This window comes from Haliaeetus albicilla, chromosome 1 (assembly GCF_947461875.1).
Source record: "Haliaeetus albicilla chromosome 1, bHalAlb1.1, whole genome shotgun sequence".
Taxonomy (NCBI): Eukaryota; Metazoa; Chordata; class Aves; order Accipitriformes; family Accipitridae; genus Haliaeetus; species Haliaeetus albicilla.
Window position 1 is genome coordinate 1,572,320 of NC_091483.1, and position 20,183 is coordinate 1,592,502.

The 20,183-nt window shown below is 46.6% G+C and overlaps 1 protein-coding gene across 1 annotated transcript in view; it reads right to left on the reverse strand.

Moving 5' to 3' along the window:
• FAT4 (FAT atypical cadherin 4) overlaps window positions 1-7,538 on the reverse strand; it is a 149,339-nt gene extending 141,801 nt beyond the window's left edge. The window contains exon 1 of the mRNA XM_069795693.1: window positions 2,218-7,538. Within this exon, the coding sequence (XP_069651794.1) occupies window positions 2,218-7,503 (5,286 nt within the window). The 5' untranslated portion in view covers window positions 7,504-7,538. The remainder of the gene's footprint in view (window positions 1-2,217) is intronic.
• Window positions 7,539-20,183: the final 12,645 nt, after the last annotated feature.

Consider the following 20,183-nt stretch of genomic DNA (forward strand, 5'->3'; position numbering starts at 1 on the left):
AAGACCAAAATATGTGCACTGAATACATCAGACCAAAACCCCAAAAAGTTGCCATCCAAAAGCAACATGGAAAAAAGCTGCGCTGCTTATTCAGCACCCACTGACAGTCAGCTTGCACAAAGAATGTCACTGTAGTGGTTCTTGTTCAAGCCTGGGACAGCAAAAGCCATTCCAGAGAAATTCAATCAGTCAGGAGAAAGACTGCATATGATTATGTTTTTTAAAGTTGATAGCTGATTATAATTTTTAATATATTTCTAGAGAAGCACAGTAAGCTAATTATGTTTGGGAGAAGAAGCATTTTAGAAGCTATAAAGATACAACCAGTAATATGAAATCCTAGCTCCCAACTATTGCTTTCAATGCTCTTTACACAATAAAACATTTGTTTCTGATTTCAGGAGTGGTTTGTATTCAACAATGTAAAATTTGTTTAAAGTTTCAATGGTTGTTCTCTTCCCTGCTCACCAAATATTCTTATTAAATACTTTCACAACATGTGAGACTATTGCAGCCATAGGGTCTCTCATGAGTCCTTCTCCAGTCAAGAAACACTTCGGTCACACGGGCAGAGTCAAAGTTGAAGGCTTGTGATCCAAATACCCACTGACAAAGGCTTAACCCTCAAAACAACTGTCTGTCAAGACAAAATATGATGTAATAATAATAAAAGAAAAAACAGGATAAAGGTTTAGGCTTTTACAAATTACTAGCAGGGGTACAAAGACCTGTATAACAGGAATCTTGTCATAAAAATAGCATGAATTATTTGAACCAGCAGCGCTACTAGAACAGGTCATTTTCCAATACACTACTGCTCTTCAAAACACGATAATCAACAGCACCTAGCACACACACTAAGATGAGCTCTCTCATCCGTGCTAAGAAATCTTTGAGTTTGAACAGTGCTCAAACTCCCTGCCTAACAATTACTTTGTAAAGCATCAGTCACTGCCAGTACAGGAGTGCGAGGTTATACACCTATACAGATCAGACTTAAAATACAGTAAAAAAAACACCAAAAAAGCCGCCATGAAGAGAAACAGCTACAGCTGCCAAGTAAAGAACTAGAAATACCACATCTGCTGAAATCAAAAAGAAAAAAACCCAAAGCACCACAGTATCCTTGGTGGCTCAAAACTCAGACGTAACTCCCAGGAGGAAGCACAGCTGGGGGCAACGCCCGGGATGCATAGGGCTGTGCAATATTGAGGTAATACGTTCAGCTGGCGAGGGAAACTTTAAACACGCTACCAGCCAGCATCCTCTGCTGGTTGACCCGCTCCCCAAACTGCCAGGGACTGCAAGTTAACTGGCTGATAGCGAAGCGCAGAAGATGGTGCAACTTAAACACGAGGGGCTCCCTTTCACACCAGGCTTCTCAGTGTGCCCGCAGAAGAGAGCGAGAACGGTGTAAACGACCAGCTCTGCGGGGCAATTACCAGACAGAGCAAATAAAACATCTGTACAGGTGATGATTCAAACCTGCTTTCCACCCTTTGGTCCTCAAGCTAGTCACGCAGAGAACGTTTAAAGACCCTTCAGTCAAGCCAAACAGCTTTGTGATAAGGAGAGTTGCCAGCTAAAACGTTCCACTTTTACCGTCTGCCGCATCCCAGACAGAAACGAGACCATTTGCATACTCATCAGTGAGGGTAAAGAAGTAACCTAAATTGGAGATGCATGAGGAGACCTATCTGAGGGACTTAACCAGGCAGGGATGCCAAGCACATCCAGGACTTGAGACACTAGATGAGCTGTTCAGAGAGCAATCCTCTGCCGGCCACTTCTCAGACAAATGCTGACGTGATGACTGTAGCGAGAGAAGCTCAGCTGTAATTCACACAGAAATAGAAAGACTTAAAATAATTAACAACTGCTAAAATGAGAAGGCACGCGAAACTCCAAAATGCCCGCGATTAAAGCTTCTAGCACCTAAAGCATTTAGTACCTAAAGTTTATTTGACCAACATTGTGCCTACAGCAGCCAAATTCAAGCGCTATGCCCAAGCCTCTCTCAAATTTCTAGGGAGGCTGCTTTGAGGAAAACAGGTTGAGGTATACTAATTGAAAGGTTGTCTTTTGCTAATGAATCAGCAGACGTAGCTTTCGGGTCTTCTGCTGTGCACTACCGTCTGTAAAACAGCTAACAACAAATACGCAAAACGGCTCATTCAGAAAGCAAACAGGTAAATAATTACTGAATAAAAGCTTTACCTCTGCTCGTTGCGTGCGGGGCAGAACAGACGACTTTTCGATGGCATAAACATCCACCAAGTAGAGACGCGCTCCTTGCTCCCTGTCCAAAATGGCAGCGGTCTGGATGACACCAGTATGGCGCCCGATGGTGAAGAGGCGCCCGAGACTCTTATCTTCGCACCGGACGGACACGATGTAATATTCCACCTGAGCTTCGGAGCCCCGCGGACTCGCCGCTTCGATAGATATCACATTTGTCCCAATAGGCTCACCTTCTTTTAAGATGGTTATGTATTTCGGCTGAGTGAAAACAGGCCCGTCAAGCCCCTGCAGGATTATAGTCATCTCGGTGGTGGATTTTCTCCTTTCAGGGCCAAGATCCGTGGCAGAAACTATCAGATTGTATATGAGCTGAGAAGGCACCAAAGCTGACGCTACTCTTAAATCTCCGCTATAGCGATCCACAATAAAGGTTTCGGTATCTCCGTTGACTATTTCATATTCCACTTCTCCGTTGGCGCCCTCGTCAGGATCTGCAGCAATAATTGTCGTGAGGATCGAACCGATCACAACCGAGGGGTCGGCTGCGAGAGCATTTTGCGATATGAACACGGGAACATTGTCATTTTGATCCGTCACCAAAATGGTCACATTCTTCAAAGCGAATCGCCTGGACTCCACAGGAACAGCCTGATCGGTGGCTTTCACTGTTAACTCAAAGAGGTTAGCAAACTCTCGATCTATTTCAGCATTGGTAAATATCGTCCCTCTCACTTCATCTATACGGAAATGATTACCCCTTGGCATCTGTTGAATGATTGCGTACGTTAGCTGCCCATTAATATCCGCATCCGGATCATGAGCAGTCACCGAAATAACAGGGCTACCAACAGGAACGTTCTCAACAATAGATTTAAAGATGTCCCCCGGAGGAAAATTAGGAGGGTTGTCATTGAAATCCCTAACATGTATTACCACTGACATTGTCGATGACCGTGGTGGCCTTCCTTGGTCTTTTGCTGTTATGTTCAGCTTATACAGAGATTGTGTCTCAAAGTCCAGTTTCTTTGCAAGAAAAATACTGCCGGTGTTGGGACTGATGCTGAAGGTCCCATGATTGTTCGTCCCCGTAATGCTATAGTGGAGGTCAGCATTGTCACCTGAATCGGAATCGGTGGCAGTGACAGATGACACAAGTTCACCGACTCTCATGTTCTCCAAGACATCCACTAACAAGGTTGATTTAGGGAAGGAAGGACTGTTGTCATTTTCATCCAACACATCAATGCTCAACATGCAAGTTGAGCTTAGGGAAACTGCTCCAGCGTCTACCGCTTGGATGACAAGCGAATACGACGCAGTAGCTTCATGATCCAGTTTGCCTACTAAGGTTACCTGGCCTGTGCTACTATCTATTGCAAACTGTTTTTCTTCATTTCCCTTGATTACAGAGTAGTGAATCAACCCATTAACCCCTTCGTCAACATCTGAGGCGGAAACCCTCAGAACTTGTGTCAGATTTGCTGCCAGTTCCGATATAGTAGCTTGGTAGAGATCTTTCAAAAATTTGGGGGCATTATCATTGATGTCTTTCATATAGATTTGTACAGTTGCCTGATCCTTTAGAGGCTTTGGCAACCCCTGATCTGTTGCTATTACTGTGAGACTAAATACTGCAGCCCCCCTTTGCCTCATAAGAGCTTCTCTGTCAAACTGATGAGTGCTTCTTATTTCCCCCGTTACCGTGTTCAGCTCAAAATCTGGCTGCATATGCTCAAACGAATACCTGACTTCACCATTTGGCCCAAAGTCTTTATCTACGGCATTTATTTTACCCACATACGATCCACCTCTCTGCTCCTCTTCAAAATAAAATACATAGTTGGTACTGTTGAACAGGGGCCTATTATCATTTACATCCTCCAGAATTACAGTAACGTTCACAGTAGCGTTGAGCGGCTCTACTGCTCTATCAGAGGCAACAACCAGTAAAACATATCTTTCCTGAAGTTCACGGTCCAGTTCGCTTTTTATATAGAGCTGGCCATCTGGGAATATGCCAAAGGCATCCCCAGTATTTCCTTCAATTATGCTATAAGCTATTTCGCCGTTCACTCCCGAGTCTTTGTCAGAAGCCTGCACCTTAAAGAACCTGGAATTCACAGGCTCTGACTCCAAAATAGTAATTTCATAGGAAAGCTGGTCGAACACAGGCGGGTTATCGTTTACGTCGTGGACGGAGACGGTCAGGATAAAGTTAGAGGACAGCTGCGGCACCCCCATATCCGAGGCCAGGATTTCAACCTGATAAGACCCAGCATTTATGTCAAGTGGCCCTATTAAGCTTATGGCACCTGTTTGCTCACTGATTGAAAACAGGCCCTTTGGGTTTTGCTTAAGGCTGTAAAGGACCACACCGTTAACACCTTCGTCGGGATCAAGAGCTTTGGCCTGGAATATGGTATGCCCAGCTTTCCAGTTTTCAACCACGTTTACGCTTTCCACCGCGTGAATAAAGTGCGGGGAGTTGTCATTTAAATCTTTGACAGTTATATTGACCATAGCATCTCCAGTTATCGCCCCACCGCTAGCAACCACCTTCAGCTGGTAAAATGCTTGCTCCTCCCTGTCAATAATACTGGCTGTGGTGATCTGCCCCGTCACTCTGTTGATGGCAAACACGCCCCTTTGGTCACCTGTCGTAATAAGGTAACTGATGTTGGTGTTGAGGTCCATGGTGGAAGCAAAAACAGTGCCTACGTGGTAACCTAGGGCAACGTTTTCAAAGACAACGAAACTGTACGTGCCCTGGCTGAAAACGGGCGGATTGTCCTGGGTGTCCAAGACGGTGATGGTGACAATGGCTTGGTTCTGCGACTGAAGATGGCCACCGTCGGTGGCCACGATCTGCAACTGGTAAGCAGTTTTCTCCTCCCTGTCGAGGGCTATTTTTGTTGTGATGACCCCCGTCTGGCCGTGGACCTGAAACCTGGAGGTGTCTCCAGCCGAGATGCTGTACTTGACCGTCCCGTTGGGTCCCAGATCAGGGTCCGTGGCAGACACCGTGGTCACGTAGGTTCCGGCTGGCTCATTCTCTTGGATATGGGCGAAATACTGAATGGGGTAAAACACGGGGCTATTGTCATTCACATCCAGGAGACTGACGTTAACTCGGGCTATTGAAGAAAGGGGAGGAGAGCCCAAGTCAGTGGCCAGGACCTGCAGGGAGAAGTGAGCCTGCTCCTCCCGGTCCAGCTGCGAGATGGTGCTGAGCTTGCCCGACACGGGATCCAAGCGAAAGATCCGGCGAGGGGTCACCGAGGAGGGGCCAACCGCTGCCAGCGCCGGCTCGGCTTCCTGCAGGGAGAAGCGGACAGTCCCGTTGTCCCCCAGGTCCCCATCCGTGGCGCTCAGGACCAGCAGCTCAGTTCCTGACGGGGAGTTTTCCGCCAGGGACACCTGGTAGCCCTCGGGTCGACTGAAGCGAGGTTTGTTGTCGTTGACATCCAGGATGGTCACCACCAGCTGCGCGTAGGAGAACTTGGGCTGCACCCCTTGGTCACGGGCGCTGATGTTGAGCACCACCTGAGAAGCAGTCTCCCGGTCCAGCCCGCCGGAGACGGACGTGCCCGCGGCATGGCCGGCGGTGCCGCCCTCGGGGCCGGCCGTGGTGACCAGCCCGCTGTGCTCGCTGATGCGAAACCAGCCGAGCTCGTTGCCCGAGACGATGCTGTATTTGAGGTTGGCGTTGAGGCCCGAGTCACGGTCCGTGGCACTCAGGCCCCGCACGTAGCTGCCCAGGGGCACCTCCTCGCTGATGTTCACCCTGTAGACCGACTGCCCGAAGACGGGGGGGTGGTCGTTAATGTCGTTCACGAAGATCACCAGGCTAGCTACCGATGAGCGGCTCACAGGAGCTGCCGCCCCATCGGGGGAAAGAGCAGAAGTGGGGGAGCCCGGGGGGGGCGGTGGCGGGGCCCCGTAGTTATCCGCCACCGCCACCGTAAGGTTGTAGGCCGGGATGCGCTCCCGGTCCAAGGCGGCCGCCACCTTTATAAGGCTGAGGTTGGGTACCTTGCTGCTGTGCACCTCAAAGTGCCGCTGCTCGTTTCCCGCCAGGATCGACACGGAGATGTTCCCGTTGGCCGCGGGGGAGTCGGCGTCGCTCACCGTCAGCAGGGCCACCACCGTGCCGGGGGCCGCGTTCTCGTCCACGGAGGCGAAGCGGGAGGTGGCCGGGAAATAGCGGAATTTCACCCGGGGCTCGTTGTCGTTGACGTCGAGCAGGCGGATGAGGGCCTCGGCCCGGCCGCTCAGCGCCGGCACCCCTCGGTCCACGGCCTGCACCGTCAGCGAGTACTGCTGTCGCGTCTCGTAGTCCAAGCGCTCCCGGATGCGGATCACCCCGCTCTCGGGGTCCACCTCGAACGGGAGGCTACCGGCCCCCTCCCCGCCGCCGGCCCCGTCGCCTCCTTCCAGGCGGTAGCGGATGTCAGCGTTGGTGCCTTCGTCGGCGTCAGCTGCAGCCACCTGGAGAACGCTGGCCCCGACGGGCGCGTCCTCCGGCACTCGCGCCTGGTAAAGGGTCTGGCTGAAGACGGGCGGGTTGTCGTTGATGTCCTGGACGGTGACGTTGACCTGGAGGTACCCCCGCCGACGGGGCTCGCCCTTGTCCTCCACTTGCACCAGGAGCTGGTAGGTGGGGGTGGCCTCCCGGTCCAGCCCGCCCCGGGAGACCAGGTGCAAGAAAGCTCCTTCTCCGCTGGGGTTGAGGGTGATGTTGAGGCGGAAGCGCCCCTCCTCGTTGCCGGCCACGATGCGATAGGAGCCGTGGTCGACGCCGTTCGTGCCGCTGTCGGCGTCGGTGGCCGTGTCCAGGATGAGCTGGCGCCCGCTGCCCGTGTCCTCCTTGAAAGTCACCACGATGGAGGGGTCGGGGAAGACGGGCGCGTTGTCGTTGAGGTCCAGCACCAGGACCCGCACCTCGCTGGGGTAGGTGGGCTGGCTGGAGAGGACCACCAGGTCCACCACGTCGCTGGCCAGGCTCTCGCGGTCGATGGTGGCCCGGGTGTGCAGGGCGCCCGAGCTGGCGTTGATGGAGAAGAGGGCGTGCTGCTCGCTCAGCCGGTAGCTGAAACCGGGCCGGGTGGCGATCGTGCCCACCCAGGTGCCGGCCGGCTGCTCCTCCAGCACCTGGAAAACCTGCCGGGGCTCCGCGGCGGCGCCCAGCGGCAGCGGCAGCAGCGGCAGCAGCAGGGGCAGCAGCACCAGCGGGGCCCCGCGGACGGCGGGGGGGCGGCCCATGGCGGCCCGGGGAAAGGGGAAGGGGACCGGGGGGGGGGGGGCAGCGCCGCCGCTTTCAGCGGCTCCCCCCGGGGGTCCACCTCCCCCCGCAGCCGCCCCGACCGCTCCCGCTCAGCCTCCCTCCTCCTCTCCCTCCTCACCCGCGGGGGCTCCCCGCTCGCCCTGCCCCGCCACGGACGGGAGCGGTGCCGCGCTCACGGGACGCTCTGCCGCTGCTGCTGCCGCCGCCGCCGCTCCTGCCGCCGCCGCCTCCGCCGCCGCTCCGGGGCTGAGGGGCGGCCGGAGCCGCCTCGCCTCATCTCCCCTCAACAGCCGCCGGCCGCTACCGTTGGGGCTCCCGCGCTCCGCCGCTCCTCAGCGGCGGCCGCCGCCCCGCCAACCATGCCCGGCCGCTCCTCACCGGCGAGGACGGGGCGCCGCCGGGTTTGTAATCCACCGACCGCGGCGCTCGCTGCCGCCGCCGCCGCCGCCGCCCGGCCCCAACTTTGCCCGGCGCTCATTGATCCCTTCCCTCTTGACGCCCGCGGCCGGCTCCCCCCACGGCCTCCCATTGGCCGCCCCGCCCACCGCCGCCCCGCCCACCGCCCCGCCCACCGCCCCGCGCACCTTGGGGGGGGGGGGGCGGGCGCCCGCCCCGTCCCCTGCGCGGCGTGAGGTGAGGGGTGAGGGGGGGGATCGGCGCAGCCGCCCGCCGAAAGACGTCGGCTCTTGCGAACGGGAGGGCTGCTCCCCCGGCCAAAAACACTTCCGAGCGGCGTGTAACGTCAGCGGTGAGCGCGGTGGTGGGCAGCCCCGGGGGTCCGGTCCGTCCTCCCCCCCCCGCTCCGGCCCCACGCCGCCGTTCTTCACGCGTGGGCCGGCAGCGCCCTCTGCTGCCCCGGTCAAACCGGGGCTGGGGGGACGGGGAGTCTCCACTGGTGGAGTGGGCGGCAGAAGTCGTCCTTTTAAATTTGTTAACCTTTAAATGCGAACGGGGCGGTCGAGGGAGCTGTAGGCAGCAGTTAAGCTGACGAGGTAAATCCGGAGTGGCCCTGTAACCAATCCGCAGTAACGGAGTTGGTTTATCCTCAGTGAACCTGGTCTAGCGGATTTTCCGACGGGGAAAAGTAGGAAAAGAGAGGAGCGAGGTGGAAGGAAACAAGGGGAGCATGTGAGTAACACAGAGTCGGAAGAAGCAGGAGGGTAAGGTGTCACAGGCGGTTTGTTCCCCCCTGTTCCCCTGGATATGATGAAAAAAAGGGAGAAAAAAATCCCTGGATATGATGAAAAAAGGGAGAAAAAAAAATCCCTGGGAGAAAAAAAAAAAACATTAGCGGGAGCCTTTATTGGAAGTGGTTAGTAAGGAAGAAGCGGCAGTTCCCATCCCTGGATGGCTTGTCATCCATTGCAGAGAGATAATTCAGGGCATTAACTCTTACAAATCCCCGTTCCCTGTAGGCAATGAGCCTCAGGCCCACGGCCAGCCCCGAGCCCGTGGGCACCGTGGCCAGCCGGGAACACCGGCGCAGTTGGGAATCCTGGTGCCCACCGCTTTTCCCTGCATGGCCGCCCCGTCCCAGCGCTGTTATTGCGGGGGACCTTTCCTCTGGGATGCAGCCGTCCTCAGCCCGTATTTAGTTTTGTGCTTTTTAGTATCTTCTATGGACTTGGGGAAGGACTTTTGTGCCTGGGAGTGCTCTCCTTTTTCTAGCTGCGCTGGTTGGTTCAGTAGGAGACGATAGCCAATTTATCTACAAACTATTCTTAGTGGAAACACCTCTTCCTGTCTTGCAAGGAGCTGGACAATAAACCGACGTGACAGCAAAGAAGGGATCATCGGTCCCGTCTGCCTGCATCGCATAACACTGTTAAGGTCTGCACCAGTTCTTTGATATTTAACTCCATCTACAGGCGTGCAGCGACCCTTGCCTGCAGTGAGCAATTCACCGGGTCTTCTCGAAAGGCAGCCCTGCCTATCTAGGTGGCTTCTTTATTCATATTATGAAAATGCCCCCGGTTCAGATGAGGTGTTTAGAATCAGCAGAAAACAACAGTAATACCTTATTCGCAAAGAAAAAAGATTATACAGGGTAGGGGGGGGAGGATTACCAACATAAGTTAACATCAGCCTTAGCTGGAATAACTCTTCAAGCATTCACCATGGCATAATCACTGGAGTTTTTTCTCACTACATGGGATTTTTCATATCTGCCAGCTAAATTTGAGCTCCAAGTCAAAAATGCAGCACTGCAAAACACGGTGGGCATTCTGACACCCCCGGACAGACTTTGGGCCATTCACTAATGAATAGGTCAGAATGAATCATTAACCAAGTATTTTATGTGTCGAATAGACACAATCTTGTTCTAACGTTGTTTGAGCTTTTCTGTGCCCACAGTTTGCACTTTCCTCTGGGCTCTTCTCTCAAACGTCAAAACTAAAAATGCTGCTACAAAAGTGCGCAAATTCAAAAAGGCCAATGTTGAATTTTCGTATAAATGCTGTACATCTGAGGTAAGCAAATTGCATAAAATTCTGGAAAAGAGAATTTCTAGAAAACAGGAGAATACCTAGACAACAGGTTTTAAAGCACCAGGTTTATGCTATTCTAGACATTCGTAAATAATGCCTGTCAATATCAGACACCAGAATTGATATAACGCAAGGGGCATGTATCATAACACAAATGATACATTGCAAAATTTTGCAACTCGCCTATGACAATAAATCAGACAATATCTATGTGTTGATTTACAGGCCTTGTAATTTAATATTTGGAATTACATCACTGATCTAATATGATGACTGTAAATATCAGCAGGTTGTTTCAGAGACAGAATTTGCCTAAGCCTTTTATACTCTGATTCGGATGTGACTGTCACACACCCTGTGTTATTTCTACATATCAGTGGTAAAAAGACAGGCCAGAACAGAATTAAAATTAAAAAAAAAAAAAGGTAATAACGAAAGCTTGTTTGCCAGCCACAGGGTCACATCCAGTGGCTCCCCTGAATCCAGGTCTTGCTGAGCAGCTTAGGTGAGAACAGTGCTGGCTGCGGTGAGGACTCCCCATCTTGCTTTGGGAAAGAGTAGTCACGAGGAACTTGGTGGGCTAGGAAGCAGGAGAGAAATCATTCATCCCCCCCAGCAGAGTTTGGCCCTGTTATTCAGACTGTAACTAAAACAAACCTAAGATTTTGTTGGCATAGGAAAGCTGCTAAAGAACTAAAGCTTGTGGAAACCATGACCACCACCAGTGGAAGTGCTACCTGAGTTGCTTCAAAAAAGCTAAAGCTCTGGGTACTTTAAGAAAGCTTTTTTTGCCCAGCATGAGGGTAAGGAAGAGAGAGAAGGGAGAGAAAAAAAAAAAAAAAGAAAAAAAGAGAGGTCTTAAAACTCAGGGAAACTCCCCAAGTTCTTCCCTGAAGCCCACTTTACATGTAGATCTGTTTCCTCTCTGCAATTCTTAGAGCCTGTGAGTAAACCATGACAGAGAGACATCCTAAGCCAACTTCCACTTCACATTGCATTAGCCAAAGTCCGGAGTAGCTCTGCTTGTGTCAGTGGAATTGCTCTGGTGGTACATCAGCATAAGCGTGGGTAGAGTTTTGACCCCTTTTAGATTAACACAAATAAATTTAGACACAGTTAAGGCTGCGCTAGGAAGTGTTCCATCACTCATAAGAATGGAAATAAAGTGAAGAAAAGGTCATTTTGCACTTTTCGTCTTGCCTACAGCTCTGTTGATAATGCAGCCCAACACTTCATCAGGCTTTCACCTCCAGATACAGAAAAAGCAATCTAATCCCAACACCGTCCAGCTCATACTCCACTGCAAAGTCTTAATAGCGACCTCACAGCGTCCAGTGTCAACAGATCGACACATTTGGCTGTCACGTGCAACGTGTTTCCAATGCTGTTTTGCCTAAAGTGGCCAATGACGCTGCTGAAATGTTGTGCTGGAAGGCACGGAAAGCAGAGAAGCAAGTGGAAGTCTGATGAATGAAATGAAAAGCATCATAGGGAAGAAAGTTAGTTTTTAAGTACATTTTCTTCCTGTGTAAGCTAAATGAAAATTGGATGTGTACCTGTTATCTCACACAGCCCTCAGAGGTCTTGGGCTTATAATCAGATATTAAGACAGGCAGAGAATTTTATTTTGCAGCCAGAATAGGAATCGGTTACAAGTTCAGCAGATCTGGCAGTTAAGTTTCTGTGGTTTGTATTTGATGAGCTGAAGGCAGGACCACAAAAGCCCTGTTTGATGCACCACACTCCCGAGTAATGCGGGACATGGCATCGGGCATTTTCATTATTCCTTGCAGGCAGCTGGAAACTTGCCCACACTTACATCATTACGGTCTATGGTTGGACTCGAGGATCTTAAAGGTTTTTTCCAACCTAAATGGTTCTACGATTCTATGATCACCTACAGACCCTAGCTTCATTTATGGTAGGAGATGTCAGAGTCCTTTTAGGATGGACTTGATCATTTCACCTGCCTAATGGCATTCCTGCAAGGGCACCTGGTGGAGTGGGAAGCTGTTCAGAAGACCACCTAGGACTTCCTAGGAAGTAGTTTCTAGATTCACTAGGGTGATATATAAAGGAAATGTCACCACACTGCTCCGGGAAGAAATTCCTGTACTCCTACGTGGAGCAATCGAATCCATTTATTTCTCATCAGCACTGGGGTGGGGAGCTTTGTAGTCAGGAAATTAGGCAGATATCTTTTTAAAATCTTAGTGTGTCCCAGCAATACACCAACAGCAACCCTCTTGGTGTGAGATACACTCCTTGTTCCTATATATGCAACTTTATGCTGTATTAAAATGCATTTTGGTCTGAGCTCAGCTTCCCAGTAGGTAAAGATAACCAATAACGCAGCTTGTCTGGGGACATTACCACTCATTTTTACGTTTTCATTCCAAGTTGCTCTGAATAACTGACTTTATCGTTTTGCTACACCACACATTTTGCTGTTGGCTGATGTTTAGATCAGAATTAATTTTATTTCCTTCTAGACCGTTGATAAAGATCTGGAATGGTATTTGACCAAGACTATGTGGTTCCTGGCAGAGCCACTGAAAACACCTTAACAGAATGAGGATAACTCATTAACGCATTTTTTTTAGGTCTATCAGTCCCCCTGTGTTAGTGTATTGAACACAGACTGCTCTCTGAGCAGGGATATTTTATCAGAATTCATATGGGATTAAGTTAAATACTTGAAAGAACCCTAGTATCACTACTTAAAAAACCGGTATCAAACTCAATTTTTATTAGATTTTGTTTGTTTGTTTCCAGGATAAATCCTATTTTTAAATACGTTACAAACCAGCTTGTCATTCACTGCTTTAATTCTGTGCTTGCACACCACAGGAGCCTTATGCGATTGTATAATAGACAACAGACTAACCAGTTTGTCCTCTCCAGCCTGTGTAAATGTATAGTATTAATATTTGACTGTCTTTTAGTATTTCATTTATATATTCAAGGATTTGTTTAAAATGAGCATTCCAGGTCCTGGAAGCCAAGAATTATTCTAATGTTTTTCTTCCCCCCCCCCTTTTTTTAAATTTTTTTTTAAATGCACAGAATCCAGAATAGCTGCTTTGCTGACATTATTGTACCCAGCCATCACATACCAGGAAAAGAGACAAATTATACAGTAAGTCCACAGCAGCTGCCAAGAATGGAGGAGATCTTTCAGACCATGGAAAGCAGTTAACGAAAATATTTGTTTTCCTGGCAGAATTATACCTCAGTCAAAATCTAAAGCACATACTTATATCAACATATATCAGTCATTTATTCAAGCCATGCTGCCTTATAGTCTTAAAGTAGAAAGTCAATAAGCCTAATTTTACGATCTCAAAATACGATATAGGTGTCTAAACGAGCACTTGATACTGAGGTTAGGATTTAGGTTGCATTTGTAGGAGTCCATGCCTGAGGTCAATTCTCTATGCTCCTTTTATTTAGGGGAATTAACTTTGGTTTTAGTTGTCAGTTTTGGGGAGGGAATGATTTCAGGCAGAACAGGGTAGGTTTCCCATTATGTAGCTCACTGGGGTTTCATGTGTTTTGTAAAGCTGTATCATTTTACAGCAGCCAAGATGAGAGCTACAGTTCTTGACTCGTACAGTAAATATTGCTTTTTGCTCTATTTCTCTCTTTTTGTGTGTTTGAAGAAAACAAATGTTTTCCTCATCAGTGGTCTAGTGTGATTTTTTTTCCAGGAGCTTTTACCACAGGACCAGTCTTGTCATTACTGGCATACAGCAACATTTCATAATTCTTTATTTGTTGTCAAAGCCTCTATTCCAGATCTCGATGCCAGTCCAAGCCAGCTTGGTTTATTGTCCTATACAACCCCTCAGAGGTGACATCTCTATGTTCTGGCCAGACTTTATTGGCAGTGCTATGATAACCAAATTGCTTGAGAATTGTGAACATCCTTAAAGGAGCCCAAGAGATCAGGCTTCAGGCTGGCTTATCACAGGCACATTTTGGAATCTGCTTTCCCCCCAGAAGTGTTATTTCAGGCCCTAGACTAGCACAGTAATCAGAAATTCTAGGTCTTATAACAAAATTGTGAATTTCCCCCTACAAAACTTGATGGCAAAGGTGGGTTTTAATTGTATTCTGTTAAATATACAGTTGCAAAGATAAGGGCTTCTCACTTTTCTTACCAGCTTCTCATTCAGTTTCTTTATTTCCTACAATATTTTCCTAGCTTTTTACCTGAAAATGGATTTACCTGTCTTACTCCTCTGCCTCATCTGAGGCATTTCTTTCTTAAGAGTGTGCAGCACCTGTTTGATGAATGGGCAAACTTAATCCTCTTTGGTTCTTTCACCAAGCTTTTTCTCCATTGGTTTCTTTTACTAACTGCATTCAAATTTGTAACACTGCTTTATATTTCAGTTAGGGGCTGATACAGTGGAAAACACCTTTGCTCCATTGCTTTCTCTTTCAATGTTATAGGAATGAAATATTTTAATATTTTTCTCAGGATGCCGTTTAGCAGTCATCGAGGCAGAAAAATGTCAATTTAAATCAATAGGTATTCAACCCAACCTTTTCATTGTTATTCTGCATAAAAACAGAGGTCTGAGTACAGCTGGCCAACTGTAGAGTGGCAGGCGAGTTAGAAATAACAGAAGCCAGCCTGTAGCCAAGCAAGCAAGGCAGTGGTATAACTGCAGATAATTTAAGCCTCCTGACAAGGCAGTTGCTTTTCCACAATTGCCTTTCACAGGGACTTTCAGGAGTCGCTCATGGATATCCCAAGGTCCACGTGTCATCAGCTGAAAGACGTCTTTTAAAATCTGTAAATGTGAAGTTAGACAATTGCTACTATTTCTGGAAAAGAGAGGGAGAGTTGGCTCCCTGGGACTCACATCATCATAATCAGCTCTGCCCAGGACCTTTTGATAAACACTGTCATGGGGCTCAGAGCTATGACCTCAATGCAGAAAATCTTTCTGGAAATTGATACGATATGGGAAATCCTATCTGCAGACATGGGCAGTGTTCTTATTTTCAACATGCACACCCACTTTTCAGTGGTTACAGAAACAGCTGGCAGAAATCAGCTATTTCTTCCTTCCCTTGCTGTGGCTGTGCCCTTGCCTTCTACCAAGGCTGCCAGGGAGCTTGCTATGGCTCACATGTCACTGTAAGCAGACTGCATCAATTAAAAAAAAGCAAAATAGATATTACATCATGGAGCCCTGTTATTGATACGCCATGTTTATTCCTCATAACGTTCAAGTTTTACTTGCTCTGACACTAAAGAATTTAGACGGGGATAGTTGTAACATGTTACTGAGGATCATGTCATCCCAGATAGGGACAGCAGTGTCAGCTCTTTTGGGTTTGATTCAATTCTCAGTTGCCTTCCCAGTCACACTAATGAGAGCTGAATTGGTCTTTTGATATTTAGCACTTAATAGACTTGCTGTGCTTGGAAAAGAAACATTTTAATGTTTTTCCAGCCATGTTTTATAGCCTAGGAATATACTGGTCTGAACTTAGTTTTATTTTTCAACACCTGTCTGCAACAGTATGTTTTCTTTTTCCTTTAACAGCTAGAGTACTCAGCAGTGCTCTTAACTGTATATCATGGCTGTGGCATTTTTGTTTTTAAATTAAGGGGGGGTTAATAGCACATGGCCCAGCTGTTGGTGAAACCCTGCTGAAGTCAGCAGCTGCCACATTTTTAAAGGTTTTTAAAAACATCCCCTACAATTCAAGTGTTGAATTCAGCATTATCCCACTCACAGTCAGATTCCTATCAAATGATCAGAAGATTCCCATCAGATTCTCATCACTTCTGAACATTAAAAAGAAAAAAAAGCAACAAAAAACACCACACAAAGCCCTAAACAAATAGAAATCCTGCAGTTCCCAGACAAAACCGTACTGGATCTCTAGCACTTAAGGACACCTTAACTGGCCAGCAGAAAGAAAGGGGTTCTCAAAGCGATTGCTAATGTTTCTTTTTTGTTCTCTTCTTTCTTTTAAGTTTTGCTGTTCTGATTTCCTTGTCACAAGATTTAAAAGCGTAAATAGCAACAGAAGGTTTGCATTATCCTCTTTTCTATTTTCACTGTAAAACTTCCACAGATCAAGTTAGAAGTTTGTAAAATAACTGGAAAATACTGGAGAAAGTGGGATATTTATATATCATTATGGCTTGGAAAGTCACAAATGGAAAGTGCAAATTAAAGAAAAGCTTTAATAGTCTTCTGTTCATAGTGTGCCAGCTAGTCATAAAAAAATAGCAATGCTTTCAGCAGTTTTAGACTGACAAACTTACTAAAGATGATTTCGATACTGAAACTGTAATTTCCTGGGAACCCACAAGATGGTATAGTTCAGCTGAGAAGTAGCACAATCTGCACTGAGTTAACGATTGCCTGGGCCATAAACATATACCATTGTTAACGAATTACCAGTTAATTTTGCTAGTGTTCCAGAAGCTCAAGTTCAACCTTTTCTTTCATAATCTGTGTAAACATTTGGAAAGCTTTTCATTGCTTGCTTAGCCTTTGTTACCTATTTGAAAAAAAAGTGAGTGAATGCATCTCATTACTCCTTCAAGCATCTGTATACCATACTCTTTGGATGGCATTCTCTCATCTGACTTGTTTAGTAATGGGATGCAACTACTGACAGTGAGACATTGAGAAAACAGACTATTTGTCTTGAATCCAGTAGATCTGTAATATAGCTTAGGACATCAGTTACTGTGAGGCTGCTGGGCTTTTATGCAGTCTTCATTAAAAAAAAAAAACAAAAACCCAAACCTACCTCTAAATTAGAAATACAGTTTATTATCCAGTAAAACAGCTCTGCAAATCTACAAATTTGAAAGTTAAATCCATCCTTTGGAGTCCAACAGCTTTCCTGATAGTCTTCCTGATGCAAAGTAGTGCTTTACTGACTCTTGTCATGATGCCATTTGTTCAAGGAAGAAAAATAAAAGTACCCACAATGTTTCAAATGCAGTGTTTGAAGCAGCTTTGAAGCAGCAAAGGCACTAATATCAAAACAACTTGGAGCTCAGAAGAATAAAATCTTGGTATAAATTTGGCCTACAATGGCAGCTATTTCAGCACAGGTGCAATTAGAGGATAAAGTAGAAAAGCTAGGAAAAAGCCTGGTTAGAAAAATTGTTGACATACATTACCATAATTTATATGTTTTCAAGGGCTGCCTCCACCAGTCATTGCACTGCTGATCTGCAGAGCTGAAAGCATCATCCAAAAGCAGCTCCTGCTTCCCAGCATCCTGCAGTACTCTGGTCAGACGCTGTAGGGGGGGACCCCCCCCATAAAAGCCTTAGAACAACCTAAACCTCCACCCTTTCCACAGAGCTTTACTTACAGCTGCTTATAAACCCAAATAAATGAGCTCATATTGAGCTGTTGATGCAGTGGCAGCTAACAAGGCTCAGCCCCTGCTGATTCTCTCCTCAGACTCATCATTGGGAGACTTTGTTGCTCAACCCAAGTTGCTAATAGGTAATAATCTGTGAAAAAAACAGTAGGAACTAAATTTAAGGAGGAGACAGCACATGTATAACATTCAGAAATGTGTACTCTCTATAGGGGAAGAAAAAAACCACACCTCCCTCAATTTTTAAAAAAAATACCTTGGAAAAATTTTGAAGCGTTCAAGCTCAAACAGCATGCAGGCTCTGTACCGAGTTGTGTGTGAGATGTAAATGGTGTGTAGGCCTTATCCTACATCGCCTTAAAGCAAATTCCTGTATTTTGCGCTTGATAAAAAAAATAAAGGTCTCAGAATTGAATCAGGCTTAGAATAACACAGAACAAGACTTTTATGTCTTTACTTCTAGTATCACACGGTGATTTACTATGAAAGCTTTTTGATACTGAAAGGAAAAACCTTGGAGCCTTCAGGCTGTACAGAAGGCGAAATACATCATGTTTTATGTTAATTAAACGTTTCATCTTTCACTGATTAAGTAAGTAAGGTAGAATTTTATTTTTAGAAAAAATGCCAGTAATATTAAAATTCTAACATATTATGAAGGGACCCTAAGGGTAAGGCATGGTCACTTTATTTATATTACTCCTTAATGTCATCCTAAAAAATACCTTCGTTACTCTAAGGTAAAAAAAAATAATATAACAAACTAAGTGCTGAATGGGGATTATAAATGGAAGCTGGAACTCACAGCAGGTGACAATAAATGAGGAACTTGGGGCTGGAGAAGCAGCTGTAACGCCTCGGTGGCACCCCCCGATTTCGCCTCCCCGCGGACGGGGCGGCAGCACGGACCTGGGAAGGGGATCGCTGGTGATGCCGCCAGCAGAGCCGCTCTGGGTTGGTGTGCCAGCCTCTCCCCGGGGAAAAAACGGTGCAGGATTTCAGGAGCAATGCTTTGACCTCTGTAACAGAGCTTTTGGAGCGAGAGGAGATCTATATCTGCTGGGGATACCAGGGCAGTTCACATCCCTGAAACAATAGTGGGCTTCCTGAGGAAGAGCCGCGCAACAGCCTTTGCACTCGCATTTTCAAGGATAGCTTCACCAAAAAGAAAAAGGTAAGAAATGTTTCCTTAAAAGGGTAGCTGAGCCCCCAGCAAAGGGTGGTCGAGAGCCACTTTCTCCTGCAGCCCCTGCCCCGGTCACAACAGACACCTTACAACGTGTTAAACGCCAATAGCTGTGCCTGGGAACAGTCCTCTGAGATGAGATAACTAAACTCTGATTAGCAGAATACTGCTCAAACCTTTCGGTGCAGAACTGTCCCTTGAAGCATAAGAGGAATTCGGTAATACCAAGATGATGGAGTAACCTGGGTTTGGGCAAAATAAGCACTTTCTCTTGAAATTTGTTCAGGATGTTCATATACATATCTGGATACACACATAAGCACTCCAATAAACACAATATAACATGACCTTCAATGGAAAGTTAGCCTTACCATTACTTAATGTACTTGGGGCTAGTCTTGCCTTAACTTACAGGACTTCAAACTGAGAAGTTGCTTTTCATTAAATCATCTCTGTTCAGTTGTAGAGACAAAATTAGGCAAATAATTAATCAGAAACTGCTTACCCCTCCTTCTGAGCAACCAGTCTGGGGCATATAAAGCCTATCCAATACATTTACAACATTTTTTACTTGATTGACTTGGACCTGACTAACAAACCCTCTCATGAGATCCGTACTAACTCATTTTGATGTGCGATGTAAGATTGAATATGAGACAGAAATGTATTTCATAGGGAGGTTAATGATGTACATGAAGAAAGAAAGCTTTATTAAATATCTTAAGTAAAATCAGCAGATAGTACTCCTCAGAGAAAAAATATCTAGGGGTTGTTGTTAACTACAACACTGATTCTAAATTATTTCTTTTTTTCCTACCAAATTCTATAAAATTGCTAACTTTTTTCATAGTTTGGAAATGTGCATCATTATCAAAGCCAATTAAAAAATCAAAGTATGATAAAAAATAGATTGCATAGGGAAGTTATGGTGGGTCTACCAAATTAGAAATTAAGTCCAATAATATACAGAAATTGGCATCAAGTAAGTTTTTACGTGAAAACATAAAGGCAAGTTGGTCATTAAGTTCACAGCAGTATTTGCTGCAAATAAAGCTTTCCTTTAAAACTTTGGGTTTGAGTATAATCTTTGCCATTGAAATGTCAGAAAGAAATAAAGAAATTTGACATTCAGAATGAGGCCCCCCCTTCATCAAATATTGCTGTTCTACCGAAAGAGCCGTATCAGCCAAATAGTACTGACACTCAGTGTGGTGGTGTTGGCTAATTATAGGATGGATCATCAGCTACTACTGAAGCAGCTTCTGCTTCCCACATATTTAGATTTGAATTTCCTGGGAAATAAGGGCTTCTCCAGCATTGCATTCACTAGTGTTTATACTAAATCAGCTCCTTTGTCATGCTAGGTTTTTTTTGTAACCAGGAATAAATTCTTGATTGTTACTGAGTGCAAAAATTAAGTGGATGTGGGTAATTTGCCCCAATTTTATTCATCACCGTGATTTTTGCTAGGATCCAGTGACCTTGCGTCCAGTGACAAGTATTAAGAGTGACTCATTAACATGGAGGAAAAGCTATCAGTGGAGTCTCGAAATCCTCTGACTATTTGGCAGCTAAATCCAGGGCAGTGGCCACACTACCCAGGTAG